Consider the following 20,417-nt stretch of genomic DNA (forward strand, 5'->3'; position numbering starts at 1 on the left):
TATACACCAATAAAAACTTGTTTAAAAATAAAATTTGTCTTTAGCCACAAAGTGGGCACCTTTTTATTGTTTTTTTTTCTAACACAGAAGTTATGAATGTGCATAATCTGACATTTGTTTTCAGAATTAAAAAAGAAGTGTGTTTCCTTTGAGTATTTTTCTCTTTGTAGTGCATGGTAGTGAGTTTTATCATGATTAGCTTGGTTAATAAAATAGTTTCTTTTAACTTAGGTCAGTAAAATACCAGCAATAGATTAATGACTTCTGATCATTTCTGGCATCAGAAAATATACTCAGACCAAAGGCCCATTTTACTCTCTATTCTATCATATAATATACACACACAACATAATATACATAGATATATCATGGCAGTCCTTTCACATATTAAAAGCAGGATAAAAGCTCAGAGAAGAATCTAAGCTTTGTGTAATACAACATGAATACTGTTAAGTTGGATAGAGCATTAATGTCCTCATTCTCACAGCCATCAGTCCTCTTAAAAACAGTGCTTAAATAATGGATTCTCCAGTAAGACAGACAGTCTCTTCTTTCCTACTGGGTGGAGAATTCACTTGGTAATTTGGTTTCCGATATAGCCGAGAGGAGTAATGAAACTATTCCTTATAACTTGCTGCCCATTCTACACAGACTTGTAAGTCAGTACTACACTTACACAGACCCAGCCAAAAACTGGAAAGAGCAGGTCAGGCTTTAATACAAAAGGACAACATCCCTTTACTGTGCTTATAGCCAAATCAAGCTAACTTGTTCCCAGGAGTTGTAAAGAGCCATGACAGATTCTGTTGACAGTGGCTATCTTTACTATTTAGCTCACTAGAATAGTGTGGCCTCTCATCCCCACAATGGTCTCCAGAAAAATGGAAAGGGCAGCAACCTTTTTTAGGCACTAAATGAAAATGTATGAAGACAGATGTTCACTGTCTGTTGCGGCTCTCAAGATCCTTCACTTAAATTATCTGCTAACACATAATTCATGAGGTGAAGTAACAGAGGATCCTTATAAGCAGGGAGAAACAGAAATGGACCTTGGATAAGGAAGCAATTGGTCAAAATAGCTGGATAATTTAAAATATTATCTTATATTTTTGAATAAACATAACAAAGGCAGTGAATACGATTTGCTTTCAGTAAAATAGATACATTACAAAAATAGATATTTGCATACAGAAAAAAGTTTACTAACATATTTATACAGAAAATTGATGTCCTAAAGTCTTTTAAAAAATTAAAAGCAGCGTACAAACTAATTTTCCTTCACTGAAAGCCATTTTTTCCTCTTGATAAATATTTCGTTACATGTTTTTGGTTTTGGTCAAGAGCATGTATCAATAGCGATTTGATGACATCCATTTCTCAATACCTCCTCTCCATAAGATTTCAATCTAGGTTTATGATGTACTTGGTCTATTTAGGCAATAATTCATTGTAATTGGGGCTAGCAGATGTAGTATAGAGAAAATATAAGCCTATATATAATTGGTTCTATGAAAAACACGTTAAACTGACAATAAGGAGATCTGGGTTTTCATTTCAATTCTGTTCCTAATTCTGACCTTGGGCAAGTACCTTAGACCACAAAATTTTCATTGAAAATGGAGAGAATAGACTATAGATAATCAATCTCCAAGTCTCTTTCAGATTTAACTTTCAATAAGTCAATAAACTTTCTTACCTGTCATCTTGGCAGAGGATATTAAAAGCCTACCTTGGGCAAAAATAACAAGCAAAGTTCTCATTTGAATGCTCTTACTGCTGTCTATGGATCAAACCTGTTAAACTTTTGAATGACACAGATTATGTGTTACTGAGATTCAAGCAAGGCTGTTAATATCTTGTTGATGGTCAATATATTCTGTCTCACTCGGAGAGAAATGAGCTTTACCTGTTCCCAGGTATCTTTATATTTCATAAAGAATTTTAAGAAAGATCCAGAATAAGGATCCATTTCATATTATTAACAGAACAAGTACATGCTGCAGTGTTAATATTTTGCTGTGGTCATTATTCTTTTAATTTATCTGAGTTTCTTAGATGGCTATTCTTGTGCTGGATTTTGTACTGGAATGCTAACAGACAGCTTCCACACAGTATTTCTGTGAACTCACAGCAATAAAAACCAACCTATTTTTTTAAAGCCAATAATCATAAAGGTAAATAGTCACTGCATTTGTGTAATTTTTAAAAAGCCACATTCCCCTTAAATACGTGACTTTTCATTTCGGTCTCAGACTCTACAAACTCTTACCTGGGGTCTGCATCGTGTGAAGTTTCTGGGTGTGCTAACATGATCTTTCCGGCACGCCAGTCAGAAACTCAAAACACTTTGTATACTGTACTCGCCTGTGCTCGCTCTCCTGCTCTCTCCCTTTTTGCTCTCACTTCATGCCTCAGACAGTTTGGAATGCAGAAAAGCCAGAGCCAATGCCAGTTAAACTCAATCCTCACCCCAACCCCGCCCCCAATCCCATTCTTTTGCTAGAGAGCACTAAACAATAGCCACCCTTCCTTACTCACTCACTGGGCTTTCTTTCACAGCACTGGGTGAAGGCAGTCTACTTCAGGAGAAGCAATGTGATTTACCAAGCTAAGTATTTCATTGTTTCTATCACAAAGGATGGGAGGGTGGATGTGTGAATCTGTGCACTTTAAGAAGTGATTTTTTCAAAAGCAGTCTAAAATAAAACTAAGTTCAGAGATTCCTATTTTGAATGTTTTATTATGTTGAATTTAAATATAAACTCTTCAGAGTATAAAAACCAGGTAAATCTTACAGGTGACGCAGAGATAGAAGCCTGTTAACACATATACATTACTATCTTAAACTACCTTCTTAAACCGATCAGTTTAACTTACCATAACGGAAATATCTAAAATTTAGAAAAGGAACAAAGTTTTTATTTCCCTAAAGCCCTTAATTCAGGTCTTAGGCTATAATTTCATTTTTTAAAAGTTATTTTTAAAAAATATTTAATACTTTATTCATACAGAAATGCCCTGTATTGTATGGACTCTGTATTATATACTCTGTAGCTGTGCTGAGGACAGTGTTGACTACTAAAGGCAAAGTCTTAAAATGAAAAGTTCATCTACTGTTAGGCAAGTCCCATTAAGTTAGGAAGTCATTAGACCCCTGGAAGCTGATGCCTGATTTCCTCCTCAAAATTTTTTTAACTTATTGACAGATAAAAATCTGCTCTGCTGTAATCAAGAGATTTCCTGTTAAGATTAAAACTGAGAACTTCATTTTTGAAATAAAGAATAATCAAAACAATTTTATAAACTGAGTGGCTTTCCAAAGCTAATTTTCTACTAGATGCAATGAAATTATAGATAGTATTACTGTTCTCAATCATCATTTTAGTTTGTTTTAAAATCAGTCATATTTCTAGGGTTTTTTTCTATATTCCCCCAATAAAAAGGCAAGTCAACTATGTAATCTTCATTATTAATATGATGACCTAACATATTATGTGGGTGCTCAGTTGCTGAGGTTAGCATGTCAGAATTGATCAATGAAAAAATTCATAGTTTTAATCACAGTGGACTCCACCTGCCACATTAAAGCAGTAGAACAGAAGAGACATGAAAACGACACAGTATTAATCTATCATCTACCTTTTAACAAACAGCTGATGGAAACACATACACTGTATCTATCATCTATCTACCCATTTATATTTATGTATATATGTATTATATATCTTACACATTAGATACGTATTATACACATTAAAATGAGGAGCACATAGTCATCTAGTATAAAAATAGCTAAATCACTGTGATAAGTTCCAAGAAAGACAAGAACAGGGTGCCAGGTTTGTGTACAATATGAACACCATGGTTTCATAAGTTGGTAGCTAAGTATTGAAACTGACTGATGATGTTATTAATGTTTGAATTATAAGGTCATGAAATCCCAGAACCGGAAGAGATCTTTAAAATCATCTAGTCCAACCAGTCATTCACTGCTTGAATTTTTCTTATTATTCACTTGATCATTGCTGATATTTGACTATTTTTTGACTTACAAACACAGCATTTTTATACAGTTCAACCTAATACAAACATTTATTAAGTTTGGTGCTGGGCCAGGACCACATAAGATGGATTAGTCAAGACAACCCTACCCAACTCTTTATACAGGAGAGAAATGTGAAACCAAATAATTATAACATAGTGACTATTTGTAGAAATAAAATGGCTAAAGTGGCCTCACCTATCCAAAATGAACAGGCTTGGTGCTGAGTTGAGTGGTCAAATTGTGTGATCTAATGCATCAGTTCAAAACTCCATCAAACTCTATGAGGCTATTCGTAACCAATGAGGGATTCACTGCAGAGACATGAATTTCAGCCACTTTCTAGCTTGAGCTCATGGCTAAATAGTGAAGCATTTACTCGTGCTTCTCCAGCTTCTTGGAGAACTCACTCATGCTGCAGGAGAAGATTACAATTTTACCAGTCACTTCAGTCTCTATCCCAAAAGCTGTGTTTCCCTGGCCATGGCACCACAGCACATGGCTATGGGTTCACAGACATTGAAGGTTAAGTAGAAATTACTCTTAGAAGCAACTTCTATTGACCACGATCCCACCTGTTAGAAATAGGTCCTAACTGTGTAAATGATGAAAGGACTATCTTTCCTTGGTATTTAATTCTATTGGCTTCAGTTAGTCACTTGAAACTGTACAAGATGGAGATGAATTCCTTAATGTTCTTATTTCAGCACATAACATACACAGTGCTAGGCTGGCATCAGAAAATAGATATGCTATGGCCCCTGTCCTCAAGTTATGCTAAAGTCCTCTTAAGTCTAAATACTTTAAAAAGGTTTGATGAGTGTAATATATTCATCCATCCATCCACCATTTATGAAGCACTGACTAATGTCAGGCATTTTCCTGAACTCTGGGGATACGTGGGAAATAAGACAAAGTCCCTGCTGCCACCCCACCCTTACCATGTATATATTTATTGGAACAATATACTGAATTTTCAAAAGGACATTCCACTTATGTGCTTTTTTCATTTGTTTCAGCAACCGGAGAAAACTGTATCACTCAGAATCTGAGTGGTGGCAGAGACTATAACTGCCTTGTTCGCTGCTATATCTGCAACGCTAAAAGTATACTGTCTGCCACATAGTAAGTGCTTACTAAGTATCTGTTGAATAAATAAATGGTTTGAAAACAGAGGAAAGTAAACTCCCGGAGGCTACATCTATGATAGTTTCAAAGTTCAAATCAACAAATATAGTGTTTCTAAAAGGCTGTGAGATTTTTTTTCTTAGTTATGAATCAACCAAATAGTATACTTGCTGAATTTTGAAGAATGTAGATAATGTATTTTCCCTCCATCCCATATAAAAGTAATATTATGGGATTCTGACTTTGGTTCAGGTATACAATTCAATATGCTAGCCATTAAGAAATTCTGAAACCAGGCCCGGCACGGTGGCTCACGCCTGTAATCCCAGCACTTTGGGAGGCTGAGGTGGGTGGATTGCTTGAGGTTAGGAGTTCGAGACTAGCCTGACCAACATGGTAAAACCCCATCTCTACTAAAAATACAAAAATTAGCCAGGCGTGGTGACACATGCCTGTAATCCCATCTACTTGGGAGGCTGAGGCAAGAGAATCACTTGAACCCAGGAGGCAAATGTTGCAGTGAGCCGAGATCATGCCACTGCACTCCAGCCTGGGTAACACAGCACGACTCTGTCTCAAAAATAAATAAATAAATAAACAAATAATAAAAAAAAATTCTGAAACCATAAATGCATGATCTTTTTGAAAATCAATGAGCACAAAAATAATAAGCTAGCTGTATATAATTAAAAATCAAAGCTGGGCACAGTGGCTCACGTCTGTAATCCCAGTACTTTGGGAGGCCGAGGTGGGTGGATCAACTGAGGTGAGGAGTTCAAGACCAGCCTGGCCAACATGGTGAAACCCTGTCTCTACTGAAAATACAAAAATTAGCCAGGCGTGGTGGCAGGCGCCTATAATCTCAGCTACTCGGGAGGTTGAGGCAGGAGAATCGCTTGAACCCGGGAGAAGGAGATTGCAGTGAGCTGAGATTGCGCCACTGCACTCCAGCCTGGGCAATAAGAGCAAAACTCCATCTCAAAAAAAAAAAAATTACTTGCATATCAATTTTATTGCTTATCAAATAAATTAATGAACAACAAGCCACCCTCTGGATACCTATGTTCTCCTCTTCCAAGCAGAAAACACATCTCAAAGCAAACCAACTGAGGTTATACCAGGCTGTAAGTGTGCTGGCTCTTGAGCTTACATGTGCTTCCTCTTTTGAACAGCAGATGATCACAAACTCAGCTTCTTCTAACCATAAACACAGTGTCTTTTCATGTTTACCCATAAAAAAGATTGGCATTCTGATATGTGGGTCTTCCCACTGCATTCTTTTGAGAGTTCATATTTAAAAAGAAAACCATTGTTTATAATTTGAATGACAAACACCAAAGTCACCCACTTATTCAGAAATACCATTAAAACTTTATCTAATTTCATTTTTGTATGATGGGATGCCAGCACAATACACAGATACACATACATACATACTTCTGCTCTCTGATAAAGAGGCATTATGAAGATCAGAAGACTTGTTAATTCATATGGTTAGCAAAGTACTTACAAGTGTTTAGAAAGGGTCATGTCAAACAAGTAACAATTATGATAGTCACAAAATATTTTTAGAACTTCTGGCTAAGCATTAGAGCTTTACTTTGCTCTTCCCACTAAGATGACTTAGTAGACTGTGTTTTTTTTTTTCTGGAATGGCAATTGGCTAGGAGGAAGTATTATAGGGAGTAGGCAAAATCAAATATCAGTCCCCTGATATTGAGTTGAGAAACTAAGGCTTTCATGTGAACAAGACCACAGTTCAAAAAAAAAATAATAATAAGCAAAATCTAAATGGGAAAATAGAAGGAAATCTTTCCTACTTTTATTTCATCATATGAGTAAGATTATACTAAAAGAACAAAACCAACACTTTTATTTCTATAAAAAAATTCATGAATAAACAATGAAAAGCAACTAAAAGTATTTTCGGATAGTGTTGGATATTACTGGGTACTATCTCTGAATGTGCTCAGAGAGCCAGGGACGTGCCTGTAATATTGGACCTCCTCATTTAAAAAGGGAGTTTAAACAAATTCATTTTCTTTAGTGGATTTAAAAATATATTTATATATTTATTTATACATACATACATATATTTTTATATATACACATACATAATTATACATATACATATACACACATAATTATGTTAGGCTTACAGATTTCCTATTAAGCTAATGTGCTGTCACAACTAAAGCATTAGTCCATTTTTCTCATATAATGCAGATAACACTCAGTTTCAGTAAAAATAACGATCATTAGGCATTTGGTTTTGCCTTCGTTTTAAAGAATATTTGCAACTATGGGCTACTGTTTCTACAAAATCTATTTAGAAAAAGCATAGATCTTATGGTACAATCAGTCTTTGGCTTACCACTGATACAAAGACATACATATGTATTATATAATTCAAAATACTACTGCAGGCAGTTAACTTCATCCAATTTCCAATTTCCATTATTTCCTTACAACTAACTGAAGCACACCAAAATCCAGTAGAACTCTAAAGACTGTCATCAAGCATTAAAAAAAAAAAAAAGAAAAAGGAAGAAAAAGGAAAATTATAACAGCAATTTCCTAGGAAAACAGAGTTCTAAAATATAAAAACCTAAGAAGTAAATTATACTATTTTGCCCATTTTACAGATGAGGAAATGGAGACACAAGTTAAGTGAGTAACTTGCCCAAGGTCACAAAGTGGTAGAGCCAGAATTCATGCTTTAGCTGGCTCTTGGAGTGCTTTCCCTTAACCACTATGGTATACTAAACTACTCCAAATTTATCTTTAATTGGCATTTTGAGTTTTTTTTTTTTCCTCTTCATAGCTTTCTATACTTTCCAAATTTTCTATAATAGTATTAATTTTATAAAGGAGCTTGCATATTGTTCCAAATTAGGTTTATCAGAAGCTATTGCTCTTTTCCTCAGTGTGTATTAATCCAGATGCTACAATGTATATATTTATTGGAATGATGTACTGAATTTTCAAAAGGACATTCCACTTATGTGCTTTTTCATTTGTTTCAGCAACTGGAGAGCCTGTATCACTCAGAATCTGAGAGGCAGCTCCTGACTTGAAAATGGTCATTGTGTGTAATGTGTGAGCAGTTTCCAAACATCTGTGTCCGAGAATACGGAGGGGCCAGGGAGAGGAAGATCAGTGTGTGTGTCTGAGAGTGTGTGTGTGTTTTAAGGGAGAAGGGAATAGATTGAGTAAGGAAAGGAGAGGAACATATTCTCAGTATCAGCAGTCTGGCCCCAAATTTTGTGTTGTTTGGAAGAAATCAAATTCAAGAGAAAATGAGGGGCCCCTTTCCTCAGTTCAGCGGCTACTTATTTTCCTCCTCTATTTTTAAACATATTTAATATTAAATAGGCCAATGAATTTAATCAGACCCTATATTTTATATAAAGAAAGAAAGAGAAGAAAAACCAGTATTACAAATATATAGTCTTTGGTTTGTAGATATGCTATATTTTTTTTCTGTAGAATATTATCCTTTATCCAAACCTTTGAAAATTATGGTCCTGATTATTTTTTAAAAGAAAATAAATTCCCCAAAGGAAAATTTAAGTTCTTAAGGAAAAAAAAATTGATCTGTGGTACTTCTACTTATTACTTCTGATCCATTAGGATAGTGATAGTGACAAAAACAAAACTCTTTTATTCAATTATTTTTCAGGCTCCAAAAGGACAATCTTGTTATATTTTATGATACTGGTTATATTACATTTTTATTTCAAATATTATATTTTAAAATACATTTTTTTTTTTAATTTTAGACAGAGTCTCACTCTGTCACCACACTGTAGTGCAGTGGCGCAATCTCAGCTCACTACAACTCTCCCTCCCGGGTTCAAGCGATTCTCCTGCCTCAGCCTCCCTAGTAGCTGGGACTACAGGTGCACAGCACCACATCCAGCTAATTTTTGTATTTTCAGTAGAGAGGGGATTTCACCATGTTGGCCAGGATGGTCTTGATCTCTTGACCTCATGGGTCCATCCCCCATCCGGCCTGCCTATTTTTTTAGAAGGATTATTTTTTAAAGTTCCTATGTAATGACATGCATTTTTTTATCTTTTAAAAGTTGTGGCCGGGTGCAGTGGCTCATGCCTGTAATCCCAGCACTCTGGGAGGCCGAGGCAGGCAGATCACCTGAGGTCAGGAGTTCGAGACCAGCCTGGCCAACATGGTGAACCCCTGACTCTATTAAAAATACAAAAATTAGCAAGGCGTGGTGGCGCATGCCTGTAATCCCAGCTACTTGGGAGGCTGAGGCAGGAGAATGGCTTGAACCCAGGAGGTGGAGGTTGCAGTGACCCGAGATAGTGCCACTGCACTCCGGCCTGGGTGACAAGAGCAAAACTCCATCTCAAAAAAAAAAAAGAAAAAAAAGTTGCAATAAATGAATGATTTTTTACCAAGTATAAAACATTGTGGACATGAGAAACCAATAAATAATCATTTTTAGTTTTTGAAAATCTTATTAAATAAGAAAAATAACTTTCAAGAGGTTAAAAATTCCCTCTAAATTTCTGCACATGCAGTAAAAAATTATTACTAGTATTAAAAAAATTCAACACGATAAGAAATGAATTAGATATTATACCCAGAAAAGGCAAAAGCAATGTTATAAAAAGCATGGAATTACGCAAGGCCTATAATCAATTCATGATCAATTCCAAAACAATAATCCCACAAAGAAAACACAATGTAGTTCAAAAACACAAATACTACATTCAAAGACTGATTTACTGTTGCTTTAAAAACAAGCCAAGTTTTTCTGTCTACCACAAGGGTTAACATATTTTCTCTTGGCAATAAAACATGATATCTAAATTTATTACTGCTGAAACTACAGACAAAATAAATTACTACTAATGAAAAACTGAAAAATCCTCTAGGAGAAGTTTGTTTCAGTGAGTAGAGAAGTAATTCTAAGAAAAGATAATTTGTTTTTTAATATAGTCAAGAATTATGATTATTTACTATTATGATTATATGCTATTTTGTAACTTATCTTCAACAGTAGTTACTATCAACAGGTAAATGTGCCCCATGGGTAAAGTAAACTCAGCATATGGCTTGGGTTTTTGAACTCATTTAAAACTAAATAATGTATCTAACGTGCTGGTCTTAACCCATTTATGCCAGAGGTTGCAATTTTTTTGTTTTGCCAAAAAAATCAGACTTTGGTGATGACCTTGAGCAATAGGATATAAATAACTGCCAAAAGTTTAGGGTTCCAATAATGGAACACTAGGCATAAATGGGTTAAAATGTCATATTGACAAAAAACAAAAATAGGTGAAAAATAGCTTCACCTCAGTAAAGTCTAATATTTGAGTGATATTTTATGGATGACAAAATTCAGAGAATAAAAGATATATTAATAAATCTGGCCGGGCGCGTTGGCTTACGCCTGTAATCCCAGCACTTTGGGAGGCCGAGACGGGCGGATCGCAAGGTCAGGAGATCGAGACCATCCTGGCTAACACGTGAAACCCCGTCTCTACTAAAAATACAAAAAATTAGCCGGGAGCGGTGGCGGGCGCCTGTAGTCCCAGCTACTCGGGAGGCTGAGGCAGGAGAATGGCGTGAACCCGGGAGGCGGAGCTTGCAGTGAGCCGAGATCGTGCCACTGCACTCCAGCCTGGGCGACAGAGCGAGACTCTGTCTCAAAAAAAAATTAATAAATAAATAAATCTGATAAGGAAATATTCATTAGTGACTAAAGGCAGATTCAAACAGCCACTATTACATTTCTCAAGGCCACACAGAGAAATTAGACAGGAATATCTTTGTATAAGAATTGGAGACAATTTGGCCAGGCGCAGTGGCTCACGCCTGTAATCCCAGCACTTTGGGAGGCTGAGGCAGGCAGATCACGAGGTCAGGAGATCGAGACCACGGTGAAACCCCGTCTCTACTAAAAATACAAAAAAGAATTAGCTGGGCGTGGTGGCGGGCGCCTGTAGTCCCAGCTACTTGGGAGGCTGAGGCAGGAGAATGGCGTGAACCCGGGAGGCGGAGCTTGCAGTGAGCCAAGATCGCGCCACTGCACTCCAGCCTGGGCGGCAGAGTGAGACTCCGTCTCAAAAAAAAAAAAAAAAGAATTGGAGACAATTTTTTCTCCCTCATACCAGGAAATAAAGAATGGTTTCCATCTGACTGGCAAAGTGTCAGGCCACAACATTGATTTTGAGAATACAGGTTTTTTGTTTTGTTTTGTTTTTCTTTATTGCCTAGGCTGGAGTGCAGTGGTGCAATCTCGGCTCACTGCAACTTCTGCCTCCCGGGTTCAAGCGATTGTCCTGCCTCAGCCTCCTGAGTAGCTGGGATACAAGTGCCTGCCACTACCCCTGGCTAATTTTTTTGTGTGTTTTTAGTAGAGACGAGGTTTTACCATGTTGGCCAGGCTGGTCTTGAACTCCTGACCTCGGGTGATCTGCCTGCCTCGGCCTCCCAAAGTGCTAGGATTACAGGCGTGAGTCACTGTGCCCGGCCGAGAACATAGGTTTTTCTGTAGAGAAAATCTAGGCTTGAATTAGAAAAATTCTATTATTAGTGGGCTATGCTTTATCCTATACCATCGTTTATTGCATAATTAAAATCATAATCCAAAAAACATTTAAAATTTACTAAAATTTTTATGACACGTTTTAAATTTTACATATCTATACATGTAAACATGAAATTAATGAGAATATAATCAATTGAATAATGCTGAAAGTATATTGTACACTCTTTGACATTTAACTGAACTCAATATTTATTGAATGCTATTAAATGTCAAAAATGTTCTTTGTATTGAAATTCTTTAAATGATGCATGAAGTGGCTGGGCATGGTGGCTCATGCCTGTAATCCCAGCACTTTGGGAGGCCGAGGCAGGCGGATCATGAGGTCAGGAGTTTGAGACCAGGCTGGCCAACATAGTGAAACCCCGTCTTTACTAAAAATACAAAAAAATTAGCCAGGCGTGGTGGTGGGTGCCTATAATCCTAGCTATTCGGGAGGCTGAGGCAAGAGAATCACTTGAACCCAGGAGGCGGAGGTTGCAGTGAGCCGAGATCGCACCACTGCATGCCAGCCTGGATGACAGTGCGAGAATCTGTCTCAAAAAAAAAAAAAAAAAAAAAAAAAGATGCATGAAGTTACATCTCTAAGAAACATGATTATTTCACTCATCACAGTTTGTCCTATGATTGCTAACAGCAACAAAAACCCCATATAGTCTCTTTTTATGTTTTTAAATAGATTACTACACATTTTTCCTCCACTAAATAACAGTAAAATAGACAACTTGACAAATAAATTTATTTTTATAAGGGCATAGGGATTCAACCACTGACAATGTCATAGGATACGGGAGTATAGAACGCTGCCTCTTAGTCACGTGTGGTGCTGCGCACCTGTGCTCCCAGCTACTCAGGAGGCTGAGGCGGGTGGATTTGCTTGAGCCTAGGAGGTTGAGGCTGCAGTTTGCAGCACTGTACCTTGGCCTGGGTGACAGAGCAAAACCCTGTCTTAAAAAACAAAAATAAAAAATAAAACAGAACTCTGCCTCTTTTGCTCACCACTTCTAAGGTACTACATTAGCAGACAGAAGAGCACAGTGGTTAAGAGGACTGACTTTAGGGCCAAATTCCAGCTATGCCATTTACTACTTATGGTGTCTTGGACAAGCACTGTCTCAGTTTCATTAACTGCTGGCAAACAAACAAAGAGGCATAATAACAGTACCCACCTTATAGGGTTATGTGAATAAATATTTGCAAAGTGCTTAGAACAGTACTTGGCACAAACCACTACATAATATTTTGTTAAGTAAAATAAAATAAAAACAGTATTCTGGGGGAGAGGCACTGTTATTAAATGCCAAACATATTTATTGTATAGAAATTCCATAAATGAAGATGAAAGGTGAAAAAAAGGAAAATGAGAGCGATTTTTATCATTCACCCCCCATTTGACATAGTATTTTTTCCCTCAAAAACCTTACCTCTTTATACACTGCTCCACTCACTAGGACCCACAAGCTATTATTGATCAGATTCTCTGAAATCTTTTTCTTTTCCTTCCATTTACAGAAATGTTTAATTCTTTTACCAGGGAACATTTTTAATCTGTTATTTCATGACCCAGACTACAGCCCACTGCAACTACAATTATGTGAAAAAGTCTATAACTTTGTCAAAAAGAACTCCACTTTACCAAGAGTACTGTTCACTGTTCAGTCTTTTGTTCCATCCACAGAGAATATGTATTAGAAATAAGACACTACATACTCTATGTTGTAATCATAGACACCTTGGTAAAAAAATGCAGACATCATAAATCACCCAAGGAGAGATATAAATAGAATGCTTTTGTGAAATAATTTCTCAGGTATGCAGGACAGTAGCTTGCAGAATCTTAGATATATATTACAAGCAGAACCATTAAGACAAAATAATACATTACTTATGTTACTCATATTATGATCTAGCATTAGCCCAATCTTCCAAATTTATCGAATCAAACAATTTTGAGAAAAGATTTGTGCAGGTCTTACTAATCATCTGATAACACTGCTGTAACACAGTGGAACTGTAATAAACTAGTGCCTTAACTTGAGCATTCAATAATATTTATCCTTCCCCCTACCCCTACTAATGGCTCTGATTAAAGCAACTTAGTCAACAATATAATTAACCAAAATTTACTGAATGTATACTTATTATTAACTTATAATACTAATATATACCAGAGCCTTCCATCCTTTTACCCCAGTTTGGACTGGATGCTCACTCAGCTACATAGCTGCCATCCAGAGACTTCCTTTCACCAAGATTCTGGGGATAACCTTTGTCTTTCTCTTGTCCCTTTTTTTTTAAGAGACAGGATCTCGCTCTGTCACCCAGGCTGGAGCACAGTGGTGTGATCATAGTTCACTGCAACCCCCAATTCCTGGGCTTAAGCGATCCTCCTGAGTAGCTGGAACTTCAGTCTTGTCCTTAATTTACCCCTTCTTATACTTGACAGATACATTAGCTTGGAATATAATTTCAGTTTAGACATCATGTTCACTTGGAATGATATTTAGACATCACGTTCACTTGGAATTTTAAGGGCACTGCTCCAGCGTCTCAGCCTCTAATATTACTATCAAGAAGTCAGATGCTGCTCTCATTCAAATCCTTTATAGAGTATTTTTTGTTTCTGCTTTAAATCCCTGAAAACTTTTAGAAGGGTCTCTCCCATTGTGGATGTTCTGAAATTTCCTGAAGATGTGCCTTCAAGGGGGTTGTATTTATTTACAATGCTGAGCACTTCACAGGCCTATTAAATTGGAAATTCACAGGCCTATTAAACTGGAAATTCAAGGAACTCAAATGTCAGTTCTGGGACATTTTCTTTCAGATATTCACCAAATGTTCCTTAATCAGTGAGGTCTTCTCTGATGATCTCATATAAAAATAACACTCCTTTGCTTCCTTCTCCACCCACAGCACTCCCTACATCTTTTACCTTACCTTTTTTCTCCATTGCATTTATCACCATGCGGTATATTGTAAAGGTGTTTGCTTTGCCAGTCTAGTCCCACCAGAGTGTAAGTTCCCTGAAGGCAGAGGCTTTTAACTGTACTGCCGGCTATTTTTGAATGCTTTGTTCAATAGGCCAGAACAGTGTGTGGCACATAATAGGAATTAAAAAATATATATTTGAGGAATGAAAGGCTGTACTCCCTAGGTTAGGCAATTTGCTAAGTCAATCACTCTGTGGGGCTCTGAATCAGGGAACAAATATAGCTGGGGAGAGGAAGAGAAGAGAGACAAGGTCTCACAGCTGCCTGTTAGTATTTATAAGTCACTCATAACCAGAAATACCCTACTGGTAATTGTGATTTGTATAAAGCAGTAGGAAAATACCATGGTAAGGTGGATTTAAAGTCATACAGACCTGGGTTTGAATTCTGGTTCTGCCACTTATTTGGCATCAGTACTCTTCTCTATAAAATAAGGGTACTAATAATACTTGTTTCACAGGACTACTGCCAGGAATAAATGAGATAATATATATCCAGAACTTAACATTGTCACTGTTTTGTCATCATTATGTCTACCTAGTTACATCACTTATTGTTTCTTTACATTTATAACTATTCTTTATTTTTATTCTAAAAACATAAAGAGATGAATTTGAGATGGCAATTGGTGATACTAAGAAATAAGAATTACAGAATAAGTAAGATCTAATATTTGATAGCACAACAAAGTAACTACAGTCAGCAACAATTTGTTGTACCTTTTAGAATAACAACTGGAATATTCATAATACAAAGAAATGATTAATGCTTGAGGTGATAGATACCACTTACCCTGATGTGATTATTACACATTATATGCCTGTATCAAAATATCTCATGTACCCCATAAATATATACACCTACTATGTACCCATACAAATTAAAAATAAAAAAAATTTAAAAAGAAATAGGAATAAGAGACTCACAATTAAAAAGAGGAGATTCATGGTACTGTACACCAAAAACGTGATAGGAGATGAGATAGTCTGTATAGCAGAAAAAATAACCAGATGTATCATTTCCCTAGTGCTACCATAAGAAATTACCACAAACAGAGTAACTTAAAAAACAAAGGAAATTTATGCTCTCATAATTTTCTGGAAGTCAGAAGTCCAAAATCAAGGCATAGGCAGAGCCACCCTTCCTTGGAAGTCTGCAGGGGAGAAGACTTGCTTGCCTCTTCCTATTTCTGGTGGCTCCTGGCATTCCCTGGCTTGTGTCTGCTTTACTCCAATCATTGTCTCTGTCTTCACAAGGCCTTCTCCTCCATGTCTATGTCTTCCCTTTTTCTGTCTCTTATGAGGAAATTTGTCATTGGATTAGGACCTACCTAGATATCCAGGATGTTCTTATCTTGAGATTTTTAATTATACCTACAAAGACCTTTTCTCTAAATAAGGTCATTCTTGGGACTGGCCATTTCTATACTGTTTTTCTAGGTACAAGAACTAACAAGGTTGTCTTTCTGCCAATTATGCTTTCTGATTCAACAATGAACTGTGGCTGGGCACAGTGGCTCATGTCTGTAATCCCAGAACTTTGGAAGGCTGATGCAGGTAGATTGCTTGAGCCCAGGAATTAAGAGACTAGCCTGGGCAATGTGGAGAAATACTGTCTCTATTAAAAAAAACACAAAAAATTATTAGCTAGGTGTGATGGTATGTGCCTGTAGTCCCAGCTACTCAGGAGGCTGAAGTGGGAGGATTGCTTGAACTCAAGAGGTCGAGGCTGCAGTGAGCCAAGATCATGCCACTGCACTCCAGCCTGGGTGACAGAGTAAGACCCTTTCTCGAAATATAAATAAATAAAATAAAAATAAAATAAACTGCATTTTATTAATTATATTCTCCCTGGTAAATTAATAATTTTCTGTTATCTAAGATTCTAATTTAAAAATACTTTATAGCCTGAAGAATGTTACTTATAATCTAAATGAATACTAGGAAATACTATAGTTTTAAAAAGCTACTTAAGAGGACCTCCACGGGAGCAACTAAATTTGTATATATACACATACTGAAATGTTTTAAGAGTTTGATGATTTTAAATTTCATTCAAAATAGAAAAGAAATGCTAAGTTAGAATGAGATTGTTCTATTTACCTGGACAATATTACTATATGAAACTTGTCCTTTATTAAGAGCCTTTCAATATTTATATTGTAGCATGGTTTAAACCATAGGGATAATGCTATTTTTGATTGTCTCCAGAAAGAAGGAATCATCACTTAAAACGTGATAAAAACTCTGTAAGAGAAGATAACATAGGTAAAATGGGAGAAAAAGGAGGTTATAGAAAGGAAAACAAAATTGGCCAGGAGTGGTGGCTCACCCCTGTAATCCCAGCACTTTGGGAGGCCGAGGCGGGCAGATCACCTGAGGTCGGGAGTTCGAGACCAGCCTGACCAACATGGAGAAACCCCATCTCTACTAAAAATACAAAATTAGCTGGGCATGGTGGCACATGCCTGTAATCCCAGCTACTTGGGAGGCTGAGGCAGGAGAATTGCCTGAACTTTGGAGGTGGAGGTTGTGGTGAGCCGAGATTGTGCCATTGCACTCCAGCCTGGGCAACAAGAGTGAAACTCCATCTCAAAAATAAATAAAATAAAATAAAAAATTAATTAGATATTTTCTGAGACATAAACTTTTAGTACAATAATCAATTCTGAAATAGCAGAGCATTATTATAAATAAAATGGAAATAGTATACAATAAATTTTGAAAGACAAATACATACTAAAAGGTGACTTCTTAGAGTCTAAAAACATTTCTTTTGAAAATCCACTTATTATTCTCACTTATGAGGGATAATTATGAGGGAGGTAGATTTCTGCTAATGAAATTTTGAACCTATTCTCTTATTCCCTGATGGGAACTGATACCATATACCTTTGATATATGATTCATTCTTTCTAATGTGGAAAACATATAATCCAGCCTTTTACATGGGTACATGAGATTCTGCAAAATTAATTTTTCTTGGGAAAGTTAAAAAAAATTCTTATTTATTTATTAATTCATTTCTTTATTTTTAGAGGCAGGGTCTTGCTCGCTCTGTCACCCAGGCTGGAGTGCAGTAGCATAATCGTAGCTAGTGTAGACTATATAGTCATAGCTATATGTAGAATCAAACTCCTGGGCTCAAGTGATCCTCCCACCTCTGCCTCCCAAGTAGCTGGGACTACAGGCACACACCAACATGCCTGGCTAGTTTTTTTATTTTTTGTAAAGATGGGGTCTCATTATGTTGCCCAGGCTGGTCTCAAACACCTGACCTCAAGCAATCTTTCTGTTAAAGTGCTAGGATTACAGTCATGAGCCATGGTACCCAGCTAATTTTAACTTATCAACTGCAGTAACACATTTAGTTATAAAAGCTCATCTTTTACTGTAACTCTATACTGTATCAGTGATGTCAAACCTTATTAGAAGAGGCCAAATTTTCTCTTTTCTCCTATTCTGCATACAGTTTCTTTCAGGGAGCCTATCTACCACTGTGAAACTTTCTAGCTTTTAGCGGCTACTCCAAGGCTATTTCTATCCAACTGTTATATGCACTGCTAATGATATTCTGCTTTTAAATATATTTTTTTCTCTTCTTATTTGAAGTCACACCCAATGTATTATCTCATTAGCTCTATCCCTAGCTCATCTGGTTCCTAATACATATATCTGAATGAATACTTCTCTACAATTCCTACCTTTAAAAATTAATTACAAAAGATTTGTTTAAATAGGTTTTTGACTCTTCGGTGGCACTACTCTGATTAAAGTGGGAGGGAAAAAACCTAAAGGCCTTTAAGAGGAAAAAATGAACTGATAATTATCTTTCCTCTATTACTAGTTCTCTTTCTAATTCACTCGCTTTTACTTCCTTCTCATCCTGTGAATTCATGTTCTAGACACTATTTTCTACCTTGAATTTTTCCTATGTTATTCTCTACTCTTCAGAGTTAGAAAGAACACGTCAAACACAGACAAAATAGGAATGTTGTAAGGAGAATTTTTTTAAAAAATGAAATGAATGGAAGCTTCCTGTTGTGCTATATTAAATATCAATCAAAATGAGGAAACATGTTAACATGCAAATATCTGAAGACAACAGGAAAGAAAATAGGCTTTAAATTTTACAGAAATAAAAGTAACCAGAACAATCCAATGAATACAACAGCTTTATGAGAAACTAGGGAGCTTTCTTGGTTAAGCATTGTTACTAGAGAGACCAGTTGGCAGGTGGGTGCCAAGGGGGTCATAACAAGCCAAAAACTTCATTCCTTGAGGCAGTTAGAGTCTGTTTTGCACATAAAATTAAACTAGATTTTCCACCAATCTGATTTATAAATCCTTCTGCTTGAAATGTAAACTTAAAAGGCTTTGGTAAACAGCATAGCCAATCTTGGGCTACCTAAAAAGAGAGCCATATGCACATGTACAATTAAACAATATTTAGCTAATTTTGCTCAAGTTATCTGAATTACTTATTTTTCCTTTCAGAAAAGGTTCTGGGCAGTCAAAGGCCTAGGTCAAGTCTCCAAATATATTTCAAGATGCATTGTAAACAAGCCCACTCCCATCTTTCTACCTTCATTACATAACAGACTGGTGAATTATGACTATACTTTAGAAGAAAGGAAGTGCAAGTGAAAATCGAAAAAAACAAATGGGCAAAGTCACAAGATACAGAGATAGAATGCTTTAAGAGATGTCACACCTCAAATTTCTTTTTTCTTTTCTTTTTTTTTTTTCCTAGAGATCGAGTCTTGCTCTGTCACCCAGGCTGGAGTGCAGTGGTGTGATCTGCAGCCTATAACTCCTGGACCAAAGCAATCCTCCCACCTTAGCCTCCCAAGTAGTTGGGATTACAGGAGTGAGCTACTATGACCAGCTTCAAATTTCTTTAATAGCTTAAACCTGTCCAAGCAAGATGAGAAACATAACACCTAATCTATTATCTCACTGGTTCCATGATTTTATGAGTCAGAGCGAACTGAAGTTTGGCTCAAATCAAAGTTTATGTTATTGCTCCTGCATTCTTCTTTTGAATCATAATAAAAATCTCATCCAACAAGGAAGCTGAGGTTCAGAGTTAATGATAAGAGGATACGGAATTTGAATCCAGGTTAAGACAACTTCAAAGCTGGTGCCATTTTCCGCTACCCAGCACTGTCACTGGTAAAGGTATCCTTCCAGACAGAATGTGTTCTAGTTACGGGTATGCATTTTCTTTCCTGAAACAGTAAACCCTCTATCTGTGAAATAACTGCTAAATCTTCTTGTGTGGTTTTTATATACTAATTAATCTCTTAACAACCTAATACATGTTTTTGTTATAAATAACCTAATATTCATTTTGTGAAATGCAGCAAAAAGGATAAAATGGTCATTTCCTTTCATTAAGATACTTCATTTTCTCTTATCATTCTCTATAAATATAAGAAATTAATAAAAGTGATTTACTATTAATAAAATCTTAAAAATAAACACAAATATCTTGCTCACTAACACAACTATGTTATGATATTAACCAACAGCACGGAGTTCAGACCTGACATTCACAACCATGTACACTTGATACTGTGACTTGTTAACTTGGACAATGGCATTTACCAACTTTGTATTTATCAAAACCAATAGTTGTGATTATACTGCTTATAGTCCTGTGGCTGTGCAATGA

At 36.4% G+C, this 20,417-nt stretch overlaps 1 protein-coding gene across 8 annotated transcripts in view; it reads right to left on the minus strand.

Annotated features, from left to right (window-relative positions):
* RASAL2 (RAS protein activator like 2) overlaps positions 1–20,417 on the minus strand; it is a 380,784-nt gene that overhangs the window by 137,972 nt on the left and 222,395 nt on the right. For 2 of the 8 annotated variants that reach the window (XM_063710618.1, XM_055366587.2), the window contains exon 1: positions 2,270–2,447. The exons of 4 other annotated variants lie outside the window; for them this stretch is intronic. In XM_063710618.1, the coding sequence (XP_063566688.1) occupies positions 2,270–2,282 (13 nt within the window). In that variant the 5' untranslated portion in view covers positions 2,283–2,447. Of the gene's footprint in view, positions 1–2,269; positions 2,448–20,417 lie in introns of those variants that run through there. 2 more of the 8 variants (XM_063710619.1, XM_055366589.2) reach the window with 1 other exon arrangement.

This window comes from Gorilla gorilla, chromosome 1, assembly GCF_029281585.2.
Source record: "Gorilla gorilla gorilla isolate KB3781 chromosome 1, NHGRI_mGorGor1-v2.1_pri, whole genome shotgun sequence".
In the NCBI taxonomy this organism is placed as follows: Eukaryota; Metazoa; Chordata; class Mammalia; order Primates; family Hominidae; genus Gorilla; species Gorilla gorilla.